The sequence below is a fragment of the Malurus melanocephalus genome, unplaced genomic scaffold (genome assembly GCF_030028575.1).
Source record: "Malurus melanocephalus ecotype Western Australia unplaced genomic scaffold, MMel_1.1 scaffold_79, whole genome shotgun sequence".
NCBI classification, from domain to species: domain Eukaryota; kingdom Metazoa; phylum Chordata; class Aves; order Passeriformes; family Maluridae; genus Malurus; species Malurus melanocephalus.
Genome location: NW_026623311.1, coordinates 778935 through 801642, shown reverse-complemented (window position 1 = coordinate 801642; position 22708 = coordinate 778935). Strand labels below are relative to the sequence as shown.

General features: G+C 38.9%; 1 protein-coding gene across 3 annotated transcripts in view; it reads left to right on the top strand.

Annotated features, from left to right (window-relative positions):
• Positions 1-8755: 8755 nt before the first annotated feature.
• LOC130574306 (solute carrier family 12 member 7-like) overlaps positions 8756-22708 on the top strand; it is a 63870-nt gene continuing 49917 nt past the window's right edge. The window contains exons 1-3 of one of the 3 annotated variants that reach the window (XM_057367462.1): positions 8756-8978; positions 19739-19833; positions 21893-22015. In XM_057367462.1, coding sequence (XP_057223445.1) covers positions 8873-8978; positions 19739-19833; positions 21893-22015 — 324 coding nt within the window. In that variant the 5' untranslated portion in view covers positions 8756-8872. The remainder of the gene's footprint in view (positions 8979-19738; positions 19834-21892; positions 22016-22708) is intronic. The other 2 variants (XM_057367461.1, XM_057367463.1) reach the window with 2 other exon arrangements.

Genomic DNA, 22708 nt, shown 5'->3' with positions numbered 1-22708 from the left:
ACTCCTAGCATTGAGTTGAGCCTAATTTTCCTTTGGAAGAAAAGCAATGTAATTGGATTATACAAAGTTGGTTTTTGTTTTTTTTTTTTCTGCCAAGTATTCTATGTCAGCAGAATAATAAAACACAGTTAAAACAAAGTCATATTAAAGTAAAAATAACATTAACTTCTATTGTATCGTCTTATTGTTTTTACCTGCTACTCATTTGACAAAGTATYGTTCTTTAAGGAACTCCTTACACTTTTCCCTTATGATTCTATGTTCTCCTCACTTACTTGGCATTATGAAACTAGTTTCACAATTCATTTAAATCTTGGCAATGATTAACCTACAGTGCTTATGTTGCAAGTTAGCTCAACTGTGTCTGTTAGCAGGTGCCATTGAAAGGACTGAGAGGGTATTCATTCTTTCAGAGAACAACTTCAAGAGATACAATTTTTTAAAATACTTTTACGATGTTTTACCTCTCTGTTTTGTCTCCCCCAGTGCTATGATTCAGCAATGACAAAGAGGAACAGGTGTATGTGAAAATTATGCTAGTGTAAGCAAACATGTTTTCCCTACTTCAGCCTCTAAAGTCTTGTATTGCAGTCTTTTATAGTCAGTAAAAGTGGTTTATTTCACCATTTCTGTAATTACTATAACTTGCTCCAGCTGGCACAGACAGTGCAAGTCAGAAAAATTGACTATGCATACCCTAAGGGTGCATCTCCAAGTTTTGGCATCTTTTACACACAACAGTCTCTCAGCTCAAGGAGTAAGTGAATGATATGTCAAGTGGACAGAGAGGGAAAGCATGGAAAAGTTAATTCTGCAAGTGGTGTTGAACAATGCAACAAGAATGAACAGAAATTAGAGCTCACAGAGTTCTAAGACAGCAGTGCTGTTATATGCACCATAACACAGGCTTAGCCTTTTGCATAATGGGAGATGACTCTCATTCTRTTTTATATCCAGGAAATATGGAATTGTCGCTGTTGGCCAGAAAGCGGACACAAAATAACAGACACAACGACACACATATACACACACACAAAAAGTAACCCCGTTATTCTGAGACAGGCCTCTTTTATCCACTTTAGCAACCAGTGCATACATTTGTGTCAAACATACATTGGTTAAGAGACAGCTGTTTAATAACTAATCAGTATATGATTGGTGAGTTTGCAAAAGCTACAGTATTAGTAATGTTTATAATTGTAAGCCACCTGCATTATCAATTCTACATTCCAGTCTCTTTTTCTCAAGGCAGCCAAGGACATGGTGTTTTCCCCCCACGCAGGCTGTTAACACTTCCCTACATGGAATCTGTTTTTATTAATATTCTATTAGTGTTTCCTATATCGCATGGCAAACTACAAGAGCTAGGTTTTGTTATACCCCCACACCACACAATAAGGACACTGAGGCAAAAGTAGAAAAGAAGTAGAGGCTGGAGGCAACAGATATTTTACCAAGTTTTCTAGTTTCCTTCTATTCTTTTGCTTTGTTAAAAAGCAAATTCTGTTGTGCCTTGTTGATTAGGTTGCTGGTGGCATTTTTACAAAATCAGAAGGAAGTAGTGTATGAAGAAACTTTGGAGGTCATTCAGTGCGGCCTCTCACACTAAGGGCAAACTTCAAGGGTAGAGCAAGTTATTCAGGGGCTCATTCCGAAGAACATCAAGGAACACTCAGGCCTGTCTGCTGCCTTTGRGAAAGAAGCCAAACCACAGTAACAAAAGCTAGTAGGGTAGGAGCTTTTCCAGCCAGAGACTGGTTCCACTGTGCCCAAGTGAGACAAGCAGGCCAGGCTCTGGATAACAAAGCTCAAGGTGAAGCACGGCTGTGATGGAACTTAAAGCAAGTACATCTATTCCATAGATCACACAGGGACAGAAGGCCCAGGCCTGAACTTTAAAGGGAGTSCCCTGATCCAGGGACAGAGATCATGAAGGTAGAAGTGTCTCAGGTGAGGCTGGTCAGCACAACTTAGGCATATTAGTACATTTAGGGTTTTGAGAACAAGTTTTAGATATCACTAAGATGGAAAAGGATGGAAACAATAGCTTTCTTTGATAAGTTTCTTCATAAATGAGGATACTAAGTCATGTAAGATCACTCTCCAAACAGAGGAAATTCAGCTCTGCTGGTAGGAACAAAACAATCTAAGGTCTCAAAAGAAATTTGCCTACTGTGGCCTTTTCAAYGATCCTGCTGGACAATTAAGCAACAACATAAGGCATTCCTGGAGTTAAAATACATCATGTGGTTTCTTTGCATCTATTTTTTTCTGTGACTTCTAATCACTGATTATTGTCTCCTGGTCCTTGCAACAATCTTTATTCCTTACTTTTTGGGAAGTTTGTCAGCTTGTCTGCCTGCTATGTCTTGCACTTTGGAAACTTCCTTTGTTGACCACTGTAAGTTACTGTCTAGAAAGGCAGAATGCCTATTCCGGGTGCCAGCGCCAGAGAGGACCATGTACACTCATTTTTGCTTTGTTGTTTGTCCTTCTCATCTTTACAACAAAATAGACAATATTCAGGTTTTTATAGAGTAAACTGAAGCTACAAATTTAAGAAATGCAGCTATATGTCACAGCACCTTAGGGGTCTGCCCAGCCTCATGGACTAAAAAATACCATAAACTATCACCATATAAACTTATGACAGGCCCAACTCAGTCTGAGGATTTCTACAAAGCTCAGCCATTGGATTTTTTACTTTAGCAAACAATTACAACTCTTGGCTCTTTTTACAGTAGCCACAGGAGTCTGCTGAAAGATAAAATTGTCATGCAAAGCCTGCCCATGAGTCAACAGCATTGCTCTGCTAGCAATGCAAGTACAGTCAAGGATGTGCATTTAATGAAAAGCGACTCATTAAAGCAAATTTCAATCTCATTAGAAACCTGTGTTGTGATATCAACACATGTTCTGTCGTATCATTACTCAGTAAATATGCTGGCATTGTAAATATATGTGATACTTTGCTTTGGTAAGCAAAGGTTCATTTATCTACTGAATAGAGGAATAGTTTTTGAAAATAGTTGTGTTCCAAGCCTTTTATAAGTAAAAGTACTTGCCACTAATTTTGCAACTATTGTTTAATAATTATACATACACAGGTTTTGGTTCTGTGATGGTATCCTAACATGCTTCATACTGTAGTGAATACAAATTCCTAAATAATCCAGTGAAGGATCCTCCAGAGTGTTCTCTTATCAATGTGTTTATTATTTATATGAGGAGTCAACCAAGCTGCATGCTGTTAATTTCAGTAGCATTCCACCTTCGTACCAGTTTGTGCTCTTCCATCAGCATGCTYTAACCCTGGAAGACTGAACCAATTTCTTTAATAATGGAGATGTTAGACAGTGTTTCTGGAGCTGYTGCTGGCTATTCCATATTCACACAACAGTGTGAATACACCACTGTGGTCTTGTTCAACCTGCCTAAAAAGCAATGGTTCACTACTTGAATTGACTGTGTTGGCAATTAATTTCATTAGGTCTTCATAGAATTTTATTTCCATGCACTCTGAATGCAATACAGACATGCAATATGATACTTTGCTTATCTCTGCAGAAATGCCCTCGGCATGAACACTTGGGTAATTGACACTCTCTAGCTCTCACAAAGTTAGTTCGTTGCAATGAGCTAACACAAGCTGTGTTCTAGAAGCGAGAAGTAACAGACTGTAAGGAATCAAGTAATGGGTGGTTGTGACACCCCTCTTCTCTCACTAAGGATGGGCAAGTAGGCAACAAACAAAATCTAAGAACAGTACCACTTGGTATGGTGCACAAGACTCTGGAAATCATTTGTTAGACAGGAAATAAAAAGCACAGTGCAGCTGGCTGTTGTGGTTTGGAATGCTGGCTGAAAGCGAGGCACCCACAACACCTGCTCATTCGCTCTCCCCCACCACCACTGGGCAGAGAAGAGCGAAGGAAAAAAAATTAACAAAAGGGTTCATGAGTTGAGATAAGGAGCAGGGAGGAAACGCTTGATGGACAAAACAGGCACCACTTAAATTATGAAGTGAATTTATTACTAACAAAGTCAGAGGAGGAGAATGAGAAATAAAATCCTCAAAAAACACCGATCTTCTCCCCACTCCCTCCCCCKCTTCCCACCAACAGTACAAAGCAGCCGGGGGTGAACAGGGTGTGGGGTTGGTCAGTTCATCACCGGATCCTCTGCGGCTACTGAGGGAGAGGAGTCCTTCCCTTGCGTTTCCGTGGGGTCCCTCCCACGGGAGACAGTTCTCGGTGAACCTCTCCGGCGTGGTTCCACTCTCACAAGCAGCAGTCCACACACATCTGCTGCATCGTGAGTCCCCCCATGCGCAGAGAGTCATCCCAGAACTGCTGCACCGTGGGGTCCCATATCCACTGGCTGCAAGCCTAAGGCCAGGCTGTTCCATCTCGGGAGCAAGGCCTCTCTCTCCATAGGTCTCCTGCTGGACACAGCCCCTTCTCGGCATCCGCCCACTGCAGCGTGGGGACCTCCCTCCTCCACGGGCTGCGGGTGGATCTCTGCACCCTCTGTGGACCCCATGGGCTGCAGGGGGACAGCCTGCTCCACCATGGTCACCATGGGCTGCAGGGGGACAGCCTGCTCCACCATGGTCACCATAGGCTGCAGGGGGACAGCCTGCTCCACCATGGTCACCTGCAGGGGGACAGCCTGCTCCACCATGGTCACCATGGGCTGCAAGGGGACAGCCTGCTCCACCATGGTCGTCACCACGGCCTGCAAAGGAATCCCAGCTCTGGAGCCTGGAGCAGTTCCTCCCCCTCCTTCTACACTGACCTTGGTGTCYGCATTCCCTTACACATTCTCAGCCTCCTCCACTGGCAAAACTACTGTGTCCCCTTTGTTTTGATTTCCTCTTAAATATGTTTTCACAGAGGGGTAACCACCATCTCCAATGGGCCCAGGTTTGGTCAGTGGCATGTCCATCATCCTCAGAGCCAACAGAAATTGGCTCTGCWGGACATGGTGGAAGCYTCCAGAAGCTTCTCACAGAAGTMATCTTTTTAGCCCCCCCACTTCCAAAAACTGGGCCAAGCAAAACCAATAAACTGGCTTGCATTTTAGTCACAGTAAAAGACACAAATTCCTCAAGAGTCAAGATCTGGCAAAGGTCAAACTAAAAACGTGTCAGACTCAATTTGGGCTACACTGTATCTTTTCTGGAGTTACTGCTTCCCAAGACAAATTTTCACTTCTTGTAGTCTTGATCCTTAGATGTATTTATGACTGCATTATAAGGCCATTATCTTTTCAATTCAGATTACAAACATTTTCTGCCATTACTTTCTSCAATCATTGTCACCTACAGACTTTACTAGAAAATCTAAATGGCTGGTGAGATAAGTGTGTGAGAATATCCTAATCTTCCTTGTTCCCTATTTTATGCTTTATTTTTTTTTCTGCTTCTACTAGCAGCTTGAGATCTTTCAGAAAGCAGATTTGAAATATATGGGAAGTATATGCAGTTAAATTCCATAGCAATTTCAGTTGGTACCAAATCAAATGCCTTGGCTATTTTTCATGTGGACTGTAACACCAGAACAACTTTAACTGTTCAGACAAGTTATCTTGTCCCCTAAAATCTACAGATAATGATTACCGTTCCTCAGAACCAAATTATCATTAAACCAGCTAGCTATCACTAAACCAGTGACTTTCCTGAGTCACTCTTTTTCTTCTTTTTAAGTATTGATGACTCAATATTGATGAGAACAGTTATTCTCTCTTGGAATTTTCCATGTTTTTTTCAAGATTTCCAAAGATTTCAAGGTTTCTAAAAATGCAGCATTCCAGAGTCCAAGAAGTCAGTGGCTAGCTTTTTTTCAGTTTCATGTACATAAACTGTATTAGTCCTGATGACTTGAAAATGTGTCATATTAGTGATTTTTGTCAGTCACATAGGCTGTTAAGCATTCTTCTTTCCTTTTTTGCTATTTCTGACTTTACTTTTTTTTTTCTGAGACAATAAATGTATTTTTTTCCTAGTGATTCATTTCTCATATCTCAAATATAGTACAAGTTTTTAAGGTACTGGTGTCTCAGTAATATTAACTTCCTTAGATAGATATCTGTTTTAAATCACCGAATTGTTAGCATTAATTTTATCCTTTTACTATACTTCGTATATAAACTAGTTTCTTACATAGATCTTCATGTGTTCCAGTTTTTTAGTTTATTTTTAGGRGGGTGTTTTAGAATATTCATTGAAATCCATTTTTGTTAACAAAAGGAATGACTTCTAAATTCTGTCTGACTGTGTCTGTTTGAATTGGTGCTGTCCTGCTGCATTTCCATCTTTCCAGCAGAAATATGGTGATGGTGCAGAGCTCTGTATTCTCAGGGAATGTCACAAACTGAAAGCTTTTCCATTCTAATTTTTTTTTTAACAAAACACTCACATAATTTTATGATTCCATCATTGTGTTTTTAGACAGATTTATATAATGTCTTAATCTTATTCTACTTCGCTTTTTTTATTTCTTATTTCAAGATGCGTACCATCAGAGTAGTCTGTTGCTATACGTGGCATGTACCACAATACTACTTATCTCATGCTTTTTCAAAGGAAATGACAAATAAATATAAGAAGTGAGTTACTTTTCCCAGTCAAAGGTCCTCATTGTGCAGTAACTTTTAATGAGGTTCAGACACCACAGSTCTCACATTACAGGTTGTCCCTGTAATGGGGGATAACCCTCAAGCCATATGAATTTACCACTGAACTGGAGCAATATTTTTCATCAGATGGTTCTCCATGGTTATGACAGAGGAAATAGAAGAGAGTTGGAAAAGGAGGTGCTGCCTCTGATCATCAAAAATTAGTTTGGCCCAAAACTTCTCTTTCCTTAGCTCTTAGCTATTTTAAACAAAAAATAATTGTATCATGTTGGAGTAAAATGAAGGCTGTAGTCCTAATTGCTTCCCACTCAACCTTTTGTGCATGCAGTATGATACAGTTTTCATCTTTATTGTACATGAGTTTTTTTCAATAGACTTCTCAAGGCACCAAATGAATGTTCCTTTAAAATGATCAGCTATTGAAAATTGTCTTCTCAATGCTTTATACATGATGCCATACYTAATACACTGCATGCTGTTGTCATGGTTTAGGAATCATATTGCAAATTTAGTAGTTCCACTAAAAACAAAACCACAAACTGCTCCCCTTYCTCTTCTACAGCAGATACAAAAGGCAGAGATTACAAGTTGAGATAAGAGCAATTTACTGGAAACAATAAGGAGATAAGAAAATGAAGAGTAACAGCAACAATATTAATAACAAAAACGTAMAAATTTGATTTATGTGCAAATATGCTCACCAAACCCRCAACAATGAAAACCARKGGTGGACAGACCCTCCCYCTCTCATGTACACTTTCTTCTCCGAAGTAAGAATCCCTTCTACTCCTGGTGATAACAGKGAAGAGATAGAATAACCACCTAGACAGACACACAAAGCTCCAGGCTCCACTCCCCCACAGTCACTGTGAAACAACTAGCTGTCTCCTGGACTTAAATCAGTCTTTGTTTTGAARAGGAAATTATTATTTTGTGTATGTATTTCAAAATTACATTTATTATTCTAATTTGTCATTTTATCTGATTCCTTCATGCTATTAATTTTGATAAGTTCATACCATAACAAAATGAACTTTAACATTAAAAGTGGCCCAAAACATTCTTACCTCTGCAGATAACATCACTAACATTGGAGCTCTGCTATCATTAGCAAAGAAACCATTCCAGTTGCTTTCATAAGTTTTTTTGTGCAGCCACTATTCTCATTACTGTAGTGACACCATGCTTGAACAGGAAGCCCACTGGCAAGTTTCTAAATGTTACCATGAATCTTTGTCCTTTTCTTGCTGCCCCATCATCTCCAGATCTGCCACCTCACTGCCATCTTTCATGGCCAGAATCACTTTCCCTACCCCCCTCTCTGAAGGCCTTTATGCTGTGAGACAGACTGCAATGTTACATAGATATCTTCCATCCCAATGAAGTATGGGATCCACAAAACCACCAGAGTCCTCTTCCAAGAGACATGGATACAGACTGACAAAAATGGACASTTTCTGATTTATTCTAGCACTTTGCTAGGAAGGTAGCAGAGCAGTAGACATGAAAAGTGTCTTTGGCTTCTAAATCTGTTTTCTTTACTTTTGGAGTGGAGATGCTTCAACCACCTYTGAGATGGAAGTCAAAGGTAAACACAGGCTATATCTCATCACTAGTGCTACATCACTGATATTTAATTTGATACACTGACTCATTGAATCTGCTTCACATTCCGGTCAGAGTTTAAATGCTGACTCCAGCCTGAATCACAGGACRTTCACCTGTCCACTACAAAACATGGCTGCTGCGTGGGAGAGCAAATTTCTGGGAACCATCTTTATTTCCTGGTAGTCCAAAGGCATACAGTGAACTTTCTCCTCCAGGTGTCCAAAAGGTGATTGTACACCTCCTGCTTGGGCCTTCTGGATTTTGTCATCCCTTCAGTGATCTGGARGATTAAGGTACTACAGCTTAGCTCTGGTTTCCTTTGGAGGGCAGTTTCTGTCTGGTGGGATCAGAGGAGAAACAGCCTGGTGGTCTTAGCGCTGCAAGGATGTCTGTGAGCAAGGTTTGAGAAAGAGAGGATGCCCCAGGGCCCGTACCCATGCCCCTCCCTTCGAAGCTCCAGCCGCAGCGTCATCAGTGAAGCGGTGAGGGGGAGGTGGCGCGGTACCGGCTACCGCCCCCCCGCTGCGTGAGGAAATGGCTCTCACGTGAGGGAGGCGGCAGCGCCCRGCTCACCCTGCCCGCTGCCCTGGGAGGAGGCGCCAGCGGGTGTGGGGCCGTCTGCGCCATGCCGACGAGCTTTACGGTGGTGCCGGTGGAGGCGCAGGGCGAGGAGCGGGATGGGCAGCAGCGGGAGGAGGAAGATGAGCGCGACGAGAGGGACCGGGGCACTGGTGAGAGAGTGGGGAGGCGCCCGGGGTCAACGCCTGAAGAGATCGTCGGCTTTTTGTGTGCGGAGGAGCGGGTATGCCGCATGTGGCAGGCCGGCTGGCTGCCGGAGAGCCCCTAAATACTGTGGAGCGGCCGCMTCGCCTTTCTGCAGCGGGCGGTGCCGGGGCTACCTGTCCAGGKGGGGAAGTGCGCTTTGGGAGAGGGGGAAAGTCTGGCGCCTGAGGTGGCTGAGAGCTTGTTTCTCTTTGTTTCCATTAGCCAGCGCCGCTGGCCGTAAGGAGGAAGTACTCACGGGCGGCTCCGGACGAGGCAGCGGAGCAGCCCGCTGCCGGGCGCGGCTCTTGCCTGAGGTGGTGTGGAGTGATCAGTCCGCTCCTGCCTTCGACGGGGAGCGGGCGGGAGCAGCGCCGCCCACGGCGGTTCAACAGGCGGGGAAAGGACAGAATCAATCGTTCAAGTTGGAAAGGAYTTTTAAGATCATGAGGTCCAGCTATTAGGCTCGCTTGAAAGCTAACTTCTGTTGGAGCTCACTAGAGAGAGAGCTAGGAGGAAAGATTCAGACTGTGGAGAAGAGCATAATTTTACCTGCTTTGTTCCAGGTGTTTGTCCAGCCGTGTGCATCAGAGACCGTGTCTAGGGTTAAGTAGGTGATTGGTACGAGATGCCGTAGCGTTCGGATCCTTGCTTCTTGCTAGTCCTCGTTCCTGAAGCCTCCAGGAGGAATAGAATCAAGCCGGAGGTGGAGTTCGGGTATCGTGAGTGAGGTCTGCTCAGGACAGCACTTTCTGCAGGGGCAGTAGTATTTCTCTACCAGTGTTGCTGGGGAAGTGAGTTTTTCACTTGGATGACAACGGACTGCTGGAAAAGCAGTAGTTCTTGTGGCTCTTAACACTTCCTTTTTCTGAAGCGTGTTGCAGCAGCATTACTAAGTATGGTGTGTGAATTGCTGTAGCACTACGAGAGCTAGTTCACATTTTAGACACTGTTACAACGGATACTTCTATATAGGCTTGTGTGTGGATTAATGATGATCACAGATGAATAGATGGAGCTTTGTAAAAGGCARTTCTTAATGGCCTTATTCTAATGTTCTTATTCTTGTGGTACAGATGACAGAYAAATAGGGCTAATACCATGGGATATAGGATGTGAATGTAAAGAGATAAAAACAGATATGTGACAGACAATATGTTTACATTATTTTAGGAAGCTAATAAGTAAATCACCAAGCCGATGAATTTGGATTATTTTCTTCCAAAGCCTTCTTCTCTGAAACCCTTACTTACCCATAAAAGATATATACTACTTATAATTGCCTTCCCTTAGTATATTCAAATGATGAGTAAGTGTTATAATAACTGCCTCTTCTTTTTCCAGACTAAATGTAGTAGAAAAAACTCTGGCAACAGTTTGTTTCTGGTACTAGATGGATGACTATAGTACGGGGTTAATCTGGACAAATTTTCTTCTGGTAGAAGAGCTAGTCAGAGAGGCTTGGTGTATGGTGTTTGCTCAGATGGCATCTCAAAATACTGAACATACATACAGGCAGAGTTAGAGAGTATTTGTTAGACTACATATATATATATACAAAGCATCTGAAAGGCTTGGAACATTTTTTAATCCTGGGAAGGTGAGAGGAAGAGTGGAACTGCCACTTTCATCGTGGCTTATCACAACCCTAAGGGTCAGAGATAAAATAATTCTTGATGTGATTAAGTCGTGTTTTCAGGATTAGTAGTTACAGTTGCAAGATATGTTTAAATACAATTATGGATCTATATCAAACAAGTGGATGAAGTTATGTATGACTCTTTCTGTGTGTCTGTAAAATTGGAAGTAGCAAGGAAAACACTGAAAAAGGAAGGCATTGATTTGTGCTTAAATCATACAAYGAGCTCTGACTCCCTGAAGAGAGGAAATGCTACACTCTGACAGTTTTGGGAAATGAAAGATATAGCAACTTAGTGTTGCTTTGGGTATTGCATGGAATTGTTATGTGAATGCTGTGTAATCAAATAATTGTTCTTGAGTTCTTCCTCTGAAAACTGAAGAATTCTGAAAYGTTAGTACAGCTAAAAGCTGCTGTAGTTAAGGCCATCTAAAAGCCTGCTACTCAGAGGATTACTTGCCCTTCTCATTGCTCTAGCMTTGACAAAGAGACTGAGAAGTTAGTAATTTCTTTCCCATTCCTCCTCTGCATGTCATTGGGTTTGCTTCCTTTTTCCTGCGCTTGACCTTTAGACGCTTCACTGGCCTGGTTCAGCATGCTAAACTGTGAGGAAACTAAACTGGTACAGGGGTAAAAATCATGCTTCCCATGTTTTGGAGATAAGTAAGTGCTGCAAAAAGTGAGAATGGCTAGGGTTGTATCCAGGTGAGAGATGGGTAAAGTTGAGAGCAGAGGTGAAAATAAAAAAGAGAAGAATGCATCCTTTTTATTTGGCTCATCCTTAGCCTRTATAGCTCAGTGTGTTATTTTGTTCCAGTTGTTCAGAAATCTAGCATGTTACAGTTTTGATTGAGTTGTCTGTCTTAAAAACCAAGTTTTTCCTTGACTGCACTAGTACCTTTAAAAAAACAAAAACAAAAACAAAAAAACAACCCACCAAATACACAAAAACTTGACAAACCTGACCCATCAGACTCAGTGCTGGGTTTTTGTTTTTTTTTTTTGAGGAAATCATCTGTGTGTTGTTTAGCCATCAGATCAACAGTAAAGTAGTTTTGATTCTTATTAGCAAGGCACCTATCAATTAATGCACAWTTTTTTGCATTCACACATACTTACCTGATAATCATCTGTTTTAAAAGTAACCTGGGATGTTCTTGCTCTATGATCTTCAGTCTTTCATAATAATCTGAAATTCCGTAGCTCAGTATTGTCTGGTTATATGATACTTTCATGTATGTGGAATGGAAATCATTAGTGAGTTGCTGTGGGGCTGGATTATAGACTAGCCAGAGCAGTAATTCAGAAGAGTAAGGAAGTAGAATGGAAACTAATGCTTCAACTGAACAACATAGTTAAGGGTGCAGCCTGCTGACTCAAATATTCATAAAGTAGTAGAAAGCATATGTGCCTGTGTCTTTATGTGTTTGTAATGTACTATTAMAAAGGAAGGGTAGTCAAAAGATAGTAAGTGGTTGAAGAAGAGAAGGAAATATGAGTCTGCAGGCAGCAATGTATGAAGTTAATAAGAAATTCTAGGTTTGATTTGTRTTGGTATTTTGTTTGTTTTCTTCACACATATTTGTGGTGACTACCTAGATAGACCTGTCAAAACTYTGTAAAGTTGGTTGGCTCTCTGTTCCTTAGCAGCTGTTTGTATCAAGTGTTTCAAGGCATAGGTAGTATTTACCTCTCTATGGCAGTTTCTTTTTAAAAAACTAATGTGAGAACTAACTCCTGAAAWTTTTTTTTGAAATTGAAGACGCTCAGATACAGGGAATACCAATGACAAACCTGATCATCTACGAAGAAGTCATCATGTAACTAATGAAGCATGGATGTTGTGAATTTCTGTAAAATGTTGTTTATTGGAAAACCAGGAATAGGTGACTCAGTTGTGTGTGTGTGTATGTGTGTGTGTGTGTGTGTGTGTGTGTGTGTGTGTAGGTTAATCTCACTTTAATCTCACTGAAATGTCTAATATATTTTCAGTCAACCCTTCAACCTTTACAGCCTTCCCACAGTTGACCGTGCTTGTCACATAGATGCTATAATCAGGGAAAAAATAGATTTTGGATGTTATTGAAAGATTTGATCAGAGGAACTAGTCTGTTCCTATCACTGACGTCCATTTAACAAAATTGAAATAGTTTGTATGAAGATGTTTAAGGCTGGTATATAATGTGTAATACATTAAGACATATACTAGAAAACAGTGGCATTTAATTTGAAAGAGAATGAACAAATTGTGCTGCCTATCTTAAAAAGAACCCTTTATAATTTGAAAATACTAGTTTTTAAAAAGTGCTTACAAAATTACTAGGATTATATTTGAAAGTGTTTGTTTGTGACATCTCAAGTAGAATAAATGCCAACTATTTCTATATTAAATCAATGTTTAAAAACTACAGCTATGGCAAACATGCTTAAGGTCTGCTAATATGTACTTGGTGCATAAAATAGGGTTTTTTAATAATAAGATAGGTCTTTTGAATGGGTTAATGCTACTTGTTGCTAATGTATACTGATTTGTTTAGTAGAGGTATTTTAAAGTGAATTTATTTGATAGAAATAAATCTTTACATGCATTTATTATTAGATAAAAATGTGGGATGTTTCAGTGACTTGATCCTTCCCATTTCACTAAACAGGGTGTTTATTGCTGATGAAAATCCTCCAGCTTAATTCTCTTTTGAGAGTTCTGTGACTGTGATGTAGTTTGTGTCATGTGCATGCTTCATGCTGCCTGTAGCCCTAATCACTTGTTTCAGGATTAATCCAGTGCTAATAAGAAACAGGGTTTGAAGTCTTACACAAAGCTGGGAGGAAGCAACTGTCAGTTTCTTGTTTCAATTCTTGATATCTGAAGAATCAGCAGGGGGGACTGACTTAATTTTCCTTAATCATGACTGAACAAGATTATGAAGAAAACGGGCCAAATCCAAGTGAGTCTCTTTAGGACAATACCGTTCTAATATGCTTCTTATGAAATAGCAGATTCCTGTAGTTCTAGCCTTATGTGCTTGATTATAACAGTAGTCTAAGTAAAGAAAATCTGAAATTTAGCTATGTTGACAATGTAGGTGATGGATGCATGTAGTGTTGGAATCATCCATTATGTAAAGGGGTTTATTTATAAAGAGCTTAAATATARTTTGTTCTGTATATCAAAATTATGTATAGAAATTGTGCTAATCATTAATAAAAGTTATGCAAGAAATTGGTGAAGTAGTAAATATATTTAGATACTTAATTACTAAAAGGAACCCAGTAACATGAAACTTCGAGGTTGCACTGAATTCTTAAACCCATGTGRCACAAAAATTCAGAGGCAAGATGTGTTCAAACAAGTTTATGCCTTTTTCATAATTTGAATTATAGCAAGGTAGAGGCTTTTAAAAATTCAACTGTATTTTAAAGCTGYAAGGAGTGCTTCTATATGTGGATTTGGATTAGAAGTGTTAAGACACTTAATTTGTAAGATTTTATTACCTCTTTGCCTGCCAATCAAAAACTTGATCTTATAGGAAATATATATGCATCATAGAGAAGATTGAATTACAGGTTTTGCCACAGGCAGCTTTCTTGGATGTGATGCTCATTTATGTCAGTTTTACTGACTTTTAAACTTTTATGTATTTTTACCTTAAAAGGTTTCATTGCATTACTATTAAATGCTTGCTGTCTCTTGTGCAAACAGGATCTCATTTTCATATTCACAGTTTGTAGTGGTTTGTTTTTAATGTGACCAAATACTATCTGAATGAAAATGTTACCACAGTTTTTATTTAAAAATGTTACATTTTGCCTGTATGTGGCTAACCAGAACCTACTTCAAGGTACATGGACTATGATTAARAGTTGCCCTTTGCAAACTATGAAAAATTAGGATTTTTCTGTGAAGGACTATTCTCCTACTGCAGTTAGCTTTATATAACTGCATATAGAATTAGCAGTTTCTAGTGGGAATCAAAGCTTTCTAAGTTTTACACACATACWTGTTTGGAGAACATACATACATTGTCATAGCTGAGCTATCTAATTTGAGGTCATATAGTTCAAAAGTTTTACACAATCCTCACTCCTTTGAGCAACGCCTGTATTCTGTTGCTGTATGAAAGCAATCTACCTTTATTTTTCAGCTAGATATTAAACTCTTATGGCATGTCAGGAGAAAAAGGTGCTTGCTTTTTTTTGACAAAGTGTGTTTGAATACAAAAGTAAATAACATTAGGAGCATTTCTTAAATACGAATAATGATGGGAGACGTAGTGTGGGACAGTGAGAAAGCAGTGAATCTGGAAAGGATTTAGGGGTCAGACTGGAATAGAATAGCATGAGATTTGTTTAATGCTGTGGTAAAGAGGGCTAGCCTGATCCTTGGAGTAGAGAGGTGACGATTATACTTCTGTAAATAGCATTGACTGAGACTGGTATTASAAGGCTGTATTTGATTTTGAAGTTTGATTTTTTTTTTTTGTTTGTTTTGTGTAACCTAAAATCTGTACAGAATGTTGCCACAAAAATAATTTAAAAATTAGAATAATGTCTTAGGAAATTAATTGTTTTAATTTCTCAGAAAGCTTGAGGTGATTTGAATAAGTATAGTTAACGTTTGCAGAGAGAAAATACTAAGYGTGAATGGTTCAATTTGAAAGCTATTCCTAGTATGTTATAGCTAGAAGATTGAAARAGCCAAATTTAAATAGAAATAAGGAAAAATTTGAGTCCAATCTCCAAATGAGTGGGCCACCTCTTTGGCAAGAAACCTAAGGGAAAAGTGATTTGCTTGTCAARCATTGGGCTGCCCAGGGAAGTGTTCGAAATATGTATAGGTGTGGTACTTAGGGACATTGTTTAGTGGTGAACTTGGCAGTGTTAGGTGAGTGGTTGGACTCAATGGCTCTTTTCCATCCTAAATTATTCTATGATTTGACTATCTTAAAGCTTCCTCATAGAATTCAAGGGAATAGGATTAAGATAAACCTGTGGATGACTTGAGACTTACTAGTGAAATTAAGTACTTATTTCTTTTGTTTTCCATGTTACCTCCAGTAGAAGTGACTGAAATAGTTTTTTCTGTTGTTTACTTGATGCATGAGGGGCAAGATTTACAGGATTTGTGAAGGTGTAAAGCTTGTCTTTGTTTAATTCTGGGGTTCTAATGAATAATTTATTTTCTATTGAAATGTCATTTGAAGAAGGGATGAGCTAAAGATTAAGAGAGCTTGATTGGTTAGCTTTACCGTAGATGTTGTCTGTGTGTTGAGATCTGAAATGAGTTCTTTCTGCTAAATGATATGATGCATGTTAAATTGAGTTACATGTTTATAAGGCTCTCTATATATCTAAACATTGAATAAGCATTCTTCAAAAGGTGTTGTTTTTCMGTTTGAAATAAAGATAATTTTGTTTACAGCAATGATGAGAATTCAAAGGTGTTCGTAGGTGYTTTTATAAATATATTAACAASAAAAAGAGGACCAAGAAAAATCTGTCCTTTATTGGATGTGGAAGGAAACATTGTAACCAAGGATGTGGAAGTCTGAGATGCCTTCTTTCCCTCAGTCTTCAAGAGAAAGACCATGTATCCTCAGGKGARCCAGTCCCCGAGTTGTTAGAGAGAGATGGGGAGCAGAATTGACCCCCTCTAATCTAGGAAAATATAGTCAGTGATCYGTTGAGCCACTTAGACAAGTGTATGGGGCTGGATGGGACCCACCAGAGTGTACTGTGTGAGCTGGCAGAAGAGCTTCCCAAGCCGTTCTCTGTCGTTGTTAGGCTTGATAAACTGGGAAGATTCTGGACAACTGAAGGTTAGCTGCTGTGGCGTGTGTAAGGCAAAGCGCCAGGTCATGCACAACAACCCTTTGCAACTCTACAGGCTGGGACAACAGTTATTTGAAAGTGGCCCATCAAAATAGGTCCTGGGAGTGCAGATCAACAACTGAACATGAGCCAGCAGTGTGGCCAGGTGGACAAGAAGGCCAGTGGCATCCTGGTCTGTATTGAAAATAGTGTGGCCAGCAGGACTAGGGAAGTAATTTTTCTGTACTTGGCACCTCGAGGTTAAGGCCACACCTTGAGTTTTGTGTCCAGTTTTGGGACCCTCTCTTCAAGAAACACATTGAGTTGCAGAGCATGTCCATAGAAGGGTAATGGAACTGGTGAAGGTCTGGAGCACAAGTCTGCCAAGAAGTGGCTGAGGAAGCTGGGGTCATTCAGCCTGGAGAAAAGGAGGCTCGGGGGGTACCTTACCACTCTCTACAAGYACTTGAAAGGAGTTATAGCAAAGTGGGGGTTGGCTTCCTCTCCCAGGCAAGTGGCAGTAGGGCTAGAGGAAATGGCCTCAAGCTGCACCAGGGGAGGCTCAAGTTGAACATCAGGAAGAATTTTTTCACTGAAAAGGTGGTTAAACTTTGGAATGGACTGCCCAGAGAGGTGGTAGAGTCACCATCCGTRGAGGTGATGAAGAAATGACTGGGTRTGGTACTTCATGCTATGGTTAAGTTGGCACAGTAGCGTTCAGTTAAAGTTTGGACCWKGTCTTAGAACTCTTTTCCAACCTTAATGATTTTATGATTCTATGGTTCTAATGATTTTTTGATAATTGTAGAATTGGTCTACAAACTGCAGAGTGTGTGCCAGTTTGCTTTTGTGGTCACTTTTTCAGCATTGATTCTCTTTCAAGTGAAGCTAAAGTAATATCTGCCATGATCAGAATTACCTTTCAAAATGCTGTACTAAACATCCACAAACACAAAAAAAGAACTGTGTTAGAGAAATGGTTCTTTACTGCAGTCTGTTGCTACCCGACTATTTTGAAGATTATTAGAAAGTTTTGAAATAGGCAGAATATTGGTTGGGAAACACTGAAAAAGAGTTCCTATTCCTCAGATCCTGAGTTCTGCATTTTTCCATTTGAAGCCTGTTAAGTGCATTAACAAGGTGTTCATTAAAGAGATATTGTGCTCTGAGCTTTTTCCTATTGGTGCAAAACCACGTAACTCTTTGTTTAGAAATACAAACATATAAAGGACTTCATAAATAGCTTCATTATTCKTCTACTAAAATTTAAAATACTTACKGTGTAGTGCTGAGATACTGATTYTTATGTCCAGARCTAGTTAGACAAAACTATAATCTTTAACTTCAGAATTATGAATACTGATTCACGTTATTTTTTTGGCTACCATTTTAGTGTTTGGATTAGACTAATGATACCCAGTATCATTAGACTAATCAAGGAGTACCTGAAGTGACATTACACTCTGTATTAATGCAAAACAATACCTTAAATATCCCAGCTTACTTTTCGAAGAGTARTCCTTTCTGAAGGGATTGGAAGTACCCTGAAAGGAATACTAATATTTAGTTAATCATTACAGGTAGCATCTGTCAGTAGATGGGAAAGTTGATAGAAGTGTGGTCTCAGCAAGACTAGCATCAAGTGACCTTATTTTTAGTTTAACTTGGRAATGTACCTTTTAATGAATGGTCTATAAAAACCTTAAGAAAAATAATGGGGTGATTTCAAAGAATGGAGCTAAAAGAAAAACAAAGTTCCAAAAGTCTTGGAAAGAAAATGCAATGTCTTAAGCAAGAAGTCCTAGTGCTCATATGCTTTAACAAAGAGATAAGAGAARTCAGAATGTATTTGTTTCAGGACAAGATGCTTTTTGTTGTCTGTGGAAAAGCTAATTGAACCTTTCTCTAAGTACAATGGAGCTGATTTAACAATAAATGCCAGTTTCTCAGATAACCTTGTGCAAAACCAACATGTTCYGTGTACTGTGAAACATCTCAAGGTGTTAGTTCATGAGGGGGTTTCTTTYGTGTTCACAGTGCTCTTTCTTCTGGCCTTGCATTAACCTTTGATGGAGGAGGGGYACTTAATCAGGCTGTAGGACTTTTGGCAGTGGGACACTAAGTATAAACTGTRGAGAAACAAAAATGAAAGTTGGAGGATATGGATAGAAGGAGATATACTGGATAAAGGAATTGGATGGGCGAATTTATCACCATTTCTCTTCTGGACTGGGGAACTAATTTTAGAGCCCTAATGGACAGTGGCTATCTTCTGTATCTCTTATGATAGTATGTGGTTTCTATGCCATAATGCTAACAAATATAATGATATTGTGGAGAGCGATAGAAAATCAGTGGTGGGAAATCCGAATTCTCTTATGCTTGAGAGACTGAGATCTATTTCTGTCTGCTTTATAACTAARGTAATATGTTGTGCTGAGACTAGTGTACACATTTGCAAGGCTTTCTTCTGGGGTTTCATGTGGGGAGAAGTGTCCTGTAAGGGGCAGAGGGAAGAGACAGGGAGGAAGAGTRCAACTTGTTCTCCTACTGTTCTTTAATTCTGTAGTGAAGAGACTGTGTAGGTGTTATTGCTGTAATTTGTGAATGTAGGGGTAAAAGGGCTGAGAGGCAAAGTGGCATAGGCAAGGACTTGAGATTATTTGGAAATGCCAATGTTCAGTATCAGCATGTAATAATTTCTGTAGTGTATGGACTGGAAGGCAGTGAAAGTAATGSTGTATTTTTTGAGAGGTGTGCCAGAGCATGTCAGTAGAACGACAGGTTAATGAAATTTATATTTCAGTAAGGAATAGATTAAGTATAACATATCATGGAAGAGTCCTCAGAACCTTTACAAAATAATTCCTTTCGCATTGTTTTGCGTAAATTCCTGCCTCAACTACTTGAGATTTTTTGARGGAGTCAGTATATTAATGCAAAGGTAGACTGGGGGCGTTATTTTCTTCTATACCCAAAACATTTATGTGAATTATCATGTGTTTTTAGGTAAACTACAAAGGGTAGGGGAGAAATCAGCATATGTGTTAAATAATAATAAATGAAAGTGAAGAGATGGAACAACATACAAAGATTAGACTGTTCACCTAATTTCCTTAAATGTTTACTTAACATTCAGATGTCTGAGATGACGAGTGGGTTTGGCAGCCTATGGTGCTGTTTAGAGCTAGTTCTTTAACCAGAGTCTTCTGACCTCTCCTTTTATGGTATAACGTATCCTTTCTTTTTTTCTTGTTTTTAATTGTGTTTCTTTTCCACTAGGGGATGGGATTGCCCGGGAGAGTAGTCCATTTATTAACAATGCAGAATTGGACAGAGGAAACATGTATGAAGGAAAGAATATGGCTCTCTTTGAGGTAAGTTCAATACTCCAAAAACATATTTTACCTTTAATGGAGATGAGCAAACACCTGTTTTCTTTCTGTCTTGAAATTCAGTGGGGGAAAATGAGTTTTAATATCTTTTTCATAGTTTGGTTCCTGCTAACACTCAGTTTCAGTGGATTTGAATGATATATAGGCAAGAGCAGTAAATACTGGTGTGCATTAATGTGAAGATATGAAATAAGTCTTACTGCATTTAATTTTTTTGGGCTAGGATCTAGAAATTATTAGAGAAAGCTGCTGGAAGTTCAATCTATTTGTTTTAAGAAAGCAGTATTCAGTTTAAAATCATTAGCAAAATAATTTGTTCRACAGGGGAGTTACAGACTTCGGATAAAGCAGTAAAGCTATAGAACAAACTTAAAAGCCATGACTTGGTTGTATTGTCTACTTACAGGGTAGAGCATACCATAGCAATTTCTAATATAAACATTTACTTCATAATGTACATTTCATACCTTTTAAATCAACTGAATGATTGCAATCAGTTACTGAAAAAAGTATATTGATTCACTACTTTTAAGGACCACTTTTGCAATTGAATAGTATTTCTAGTAAAAACCTTAGTTGTTCTGTTCTAGTAGCATCAACTGGTCCGGCTCTGATGCTTGCTGTTAGGGAAAACAAGATCCTTCCAACACTATTTGYTTAGCCACCGTGCTCTTGCAGTCTTCTCAGTGTTTTCTTGTTGTTCTCTTAYGCTTCTCTCTTCCTTTCAAATGTCTTTGCACGGAAGACATGGTCTTTCAGTTCATTCTGTGCATGACCGAAATAATGTGTATTTACTATTTTTAACTGAGTCTTTGAGAAAGTTTCCTAAGGATCAAAGTCATGTTAATCATTAATTGTCTTTTTGTCATGTGTGCAGTATCTTACTATTTTTTTGACAGGAACTAAGGTATTAAAGTTTTGTCATTGAATTTCTCTCCTTCAAGCTCTATTGCATAAAGCCATTTCCAAAACTTTACATGGTTCAAATTAGTCGCTGTATTCCTCAGTGATGATAATTTGGCCWTAGCTGCTTTTTGTACCAAATGTTATTTTGAATCATGATTTATATTAAATCCTCAACCATGGCCTCTAGGTATCTCAAATTATAGACAGTATTGTTAACAGTATGAGGTTGAAAGCCTTCTAGTGACTTCATCGCCAGTGGTGTTGTTGTGGTGAAYCTTTTTTAATGCTATGTATCTTTCAGAGTAAGTTTCCTACAATCTTGTTTATTTCATGCTTTCACTTGTTAGAATTTTTGTGTACACTGTTAAAAAGAAGTCTGACTATTATGACCATTATTGTCGTTGCCTAATCTCCCATATCTGTCTTTCTCACCCTGATCTTGTCTGCTTTCCAGTGTTCAGTTTTTGTGTATTTAATTGAATTKTGTTGTATATTCTTCTGGATCTTATTATTTATTTTAGTATGTTTCTGTTTCGTAGCAGATACTTGGCTAAAGAAAGATGGGCTGACTTCTGTGTACTGTGATATTACATATGTGCAATTATATGTCATATGCATATGCCTGGGTATTTTTGACAAACTAACACTTTTGAAGTAGTATGYATGGTTTAAGATAAAATATGTAAGCCTGCAATGGTACACTTCAGAGAAATCCTTAATTATTTTGGTGCTTGAGAAATCATTTGAAATCACTCTCTGAACATAAACAAGATGCTGGAATAACACCGTAATGACTCAACCCCACCAGTACAATCCGTTAAAGACTGTATTGTGATAAAAATAGATTTTTTATATTAACAGTGGTCTTTCTCTAGGTTTCCCTTATATTTGAGCTGCATAATTGTAAGATAGCGTAAAATATGAAAGAATTGGTGCAACGTAGCCATGTTGTGTTTTACTTCTAGAAAGAATAGAATTGTTGTTGGTTGAAAGCTGACTGGTATTTTGTCATGCTAATTTTTTTATTTGTGTGCATCAGTGCTGACCCATTCAGTATGTGTTTGAAGTAGTATTATAAAACATTGACTTTTAAAAAATTTATTTAATAAATGCAGTRTTCTTCAAAACCCAACAGGAAGAAATGGATAGTAATCCCATGGTGTCATCTCTTCTGAATAAACTAGCAAACTACACTAATCTGACTCAAGGAGTGGTAGAACATGAAGCAGATGAAGACAGCAAACGAAAGGAAGTCAAGGTATTTAGACTTCTCATAATTTATCGAGACAAAGCTAGCTACAAAGTGGAGCATTTTTCAACCTGAAAACAGAGTATGTGGACTCCTAAAAACAGGAGAAGACTTGTAATACCGTGTTTAAAACTGAAGCAGCAGGACTTATGGTAATTTGATGTACTTGTTAACATATTTTAGCAAGACTTTGCTGTAAAACCCCTAGGTAAAACATGTGCAAAGATAGGATCTGAAAGAGAGTATCTGAAAGAGAGGATACCCAGTTTCTTCTTCTGTGTGAACTTGTACGAGCATCAGTACCTGTTACCTACCTCTAGTGAGCATACAGTAGGACATTTTGCAGGTTTATGAATATATTTTAATTGCCTARGTTTTTACATAGTTGAAATTAAGGCAAATTTGAGATTAAACAGGTCACTCTTTTAAATCTGTAAGCATAATTGCACCTCTTAACATAGTAGTAGTTTTCTGAGTACTGTCTTAGTTTTGTGTGTCGGAATAAGTATTTTTAAAACTTAATGGATGCATTGCAAGAAAATATTTTGTTGCAAACATAGAAAATATTATACTGGGGGGAAGGGAAGGCGTATGCTCTGTTTGACACATTGCTAAACATATTTGCTAGATAGAAGAGTGCAACTGAATTCTTCAAGGGTTGTATGTCTACTGTATACCCAAAGTGCTTGTCTTTGCCTCTAT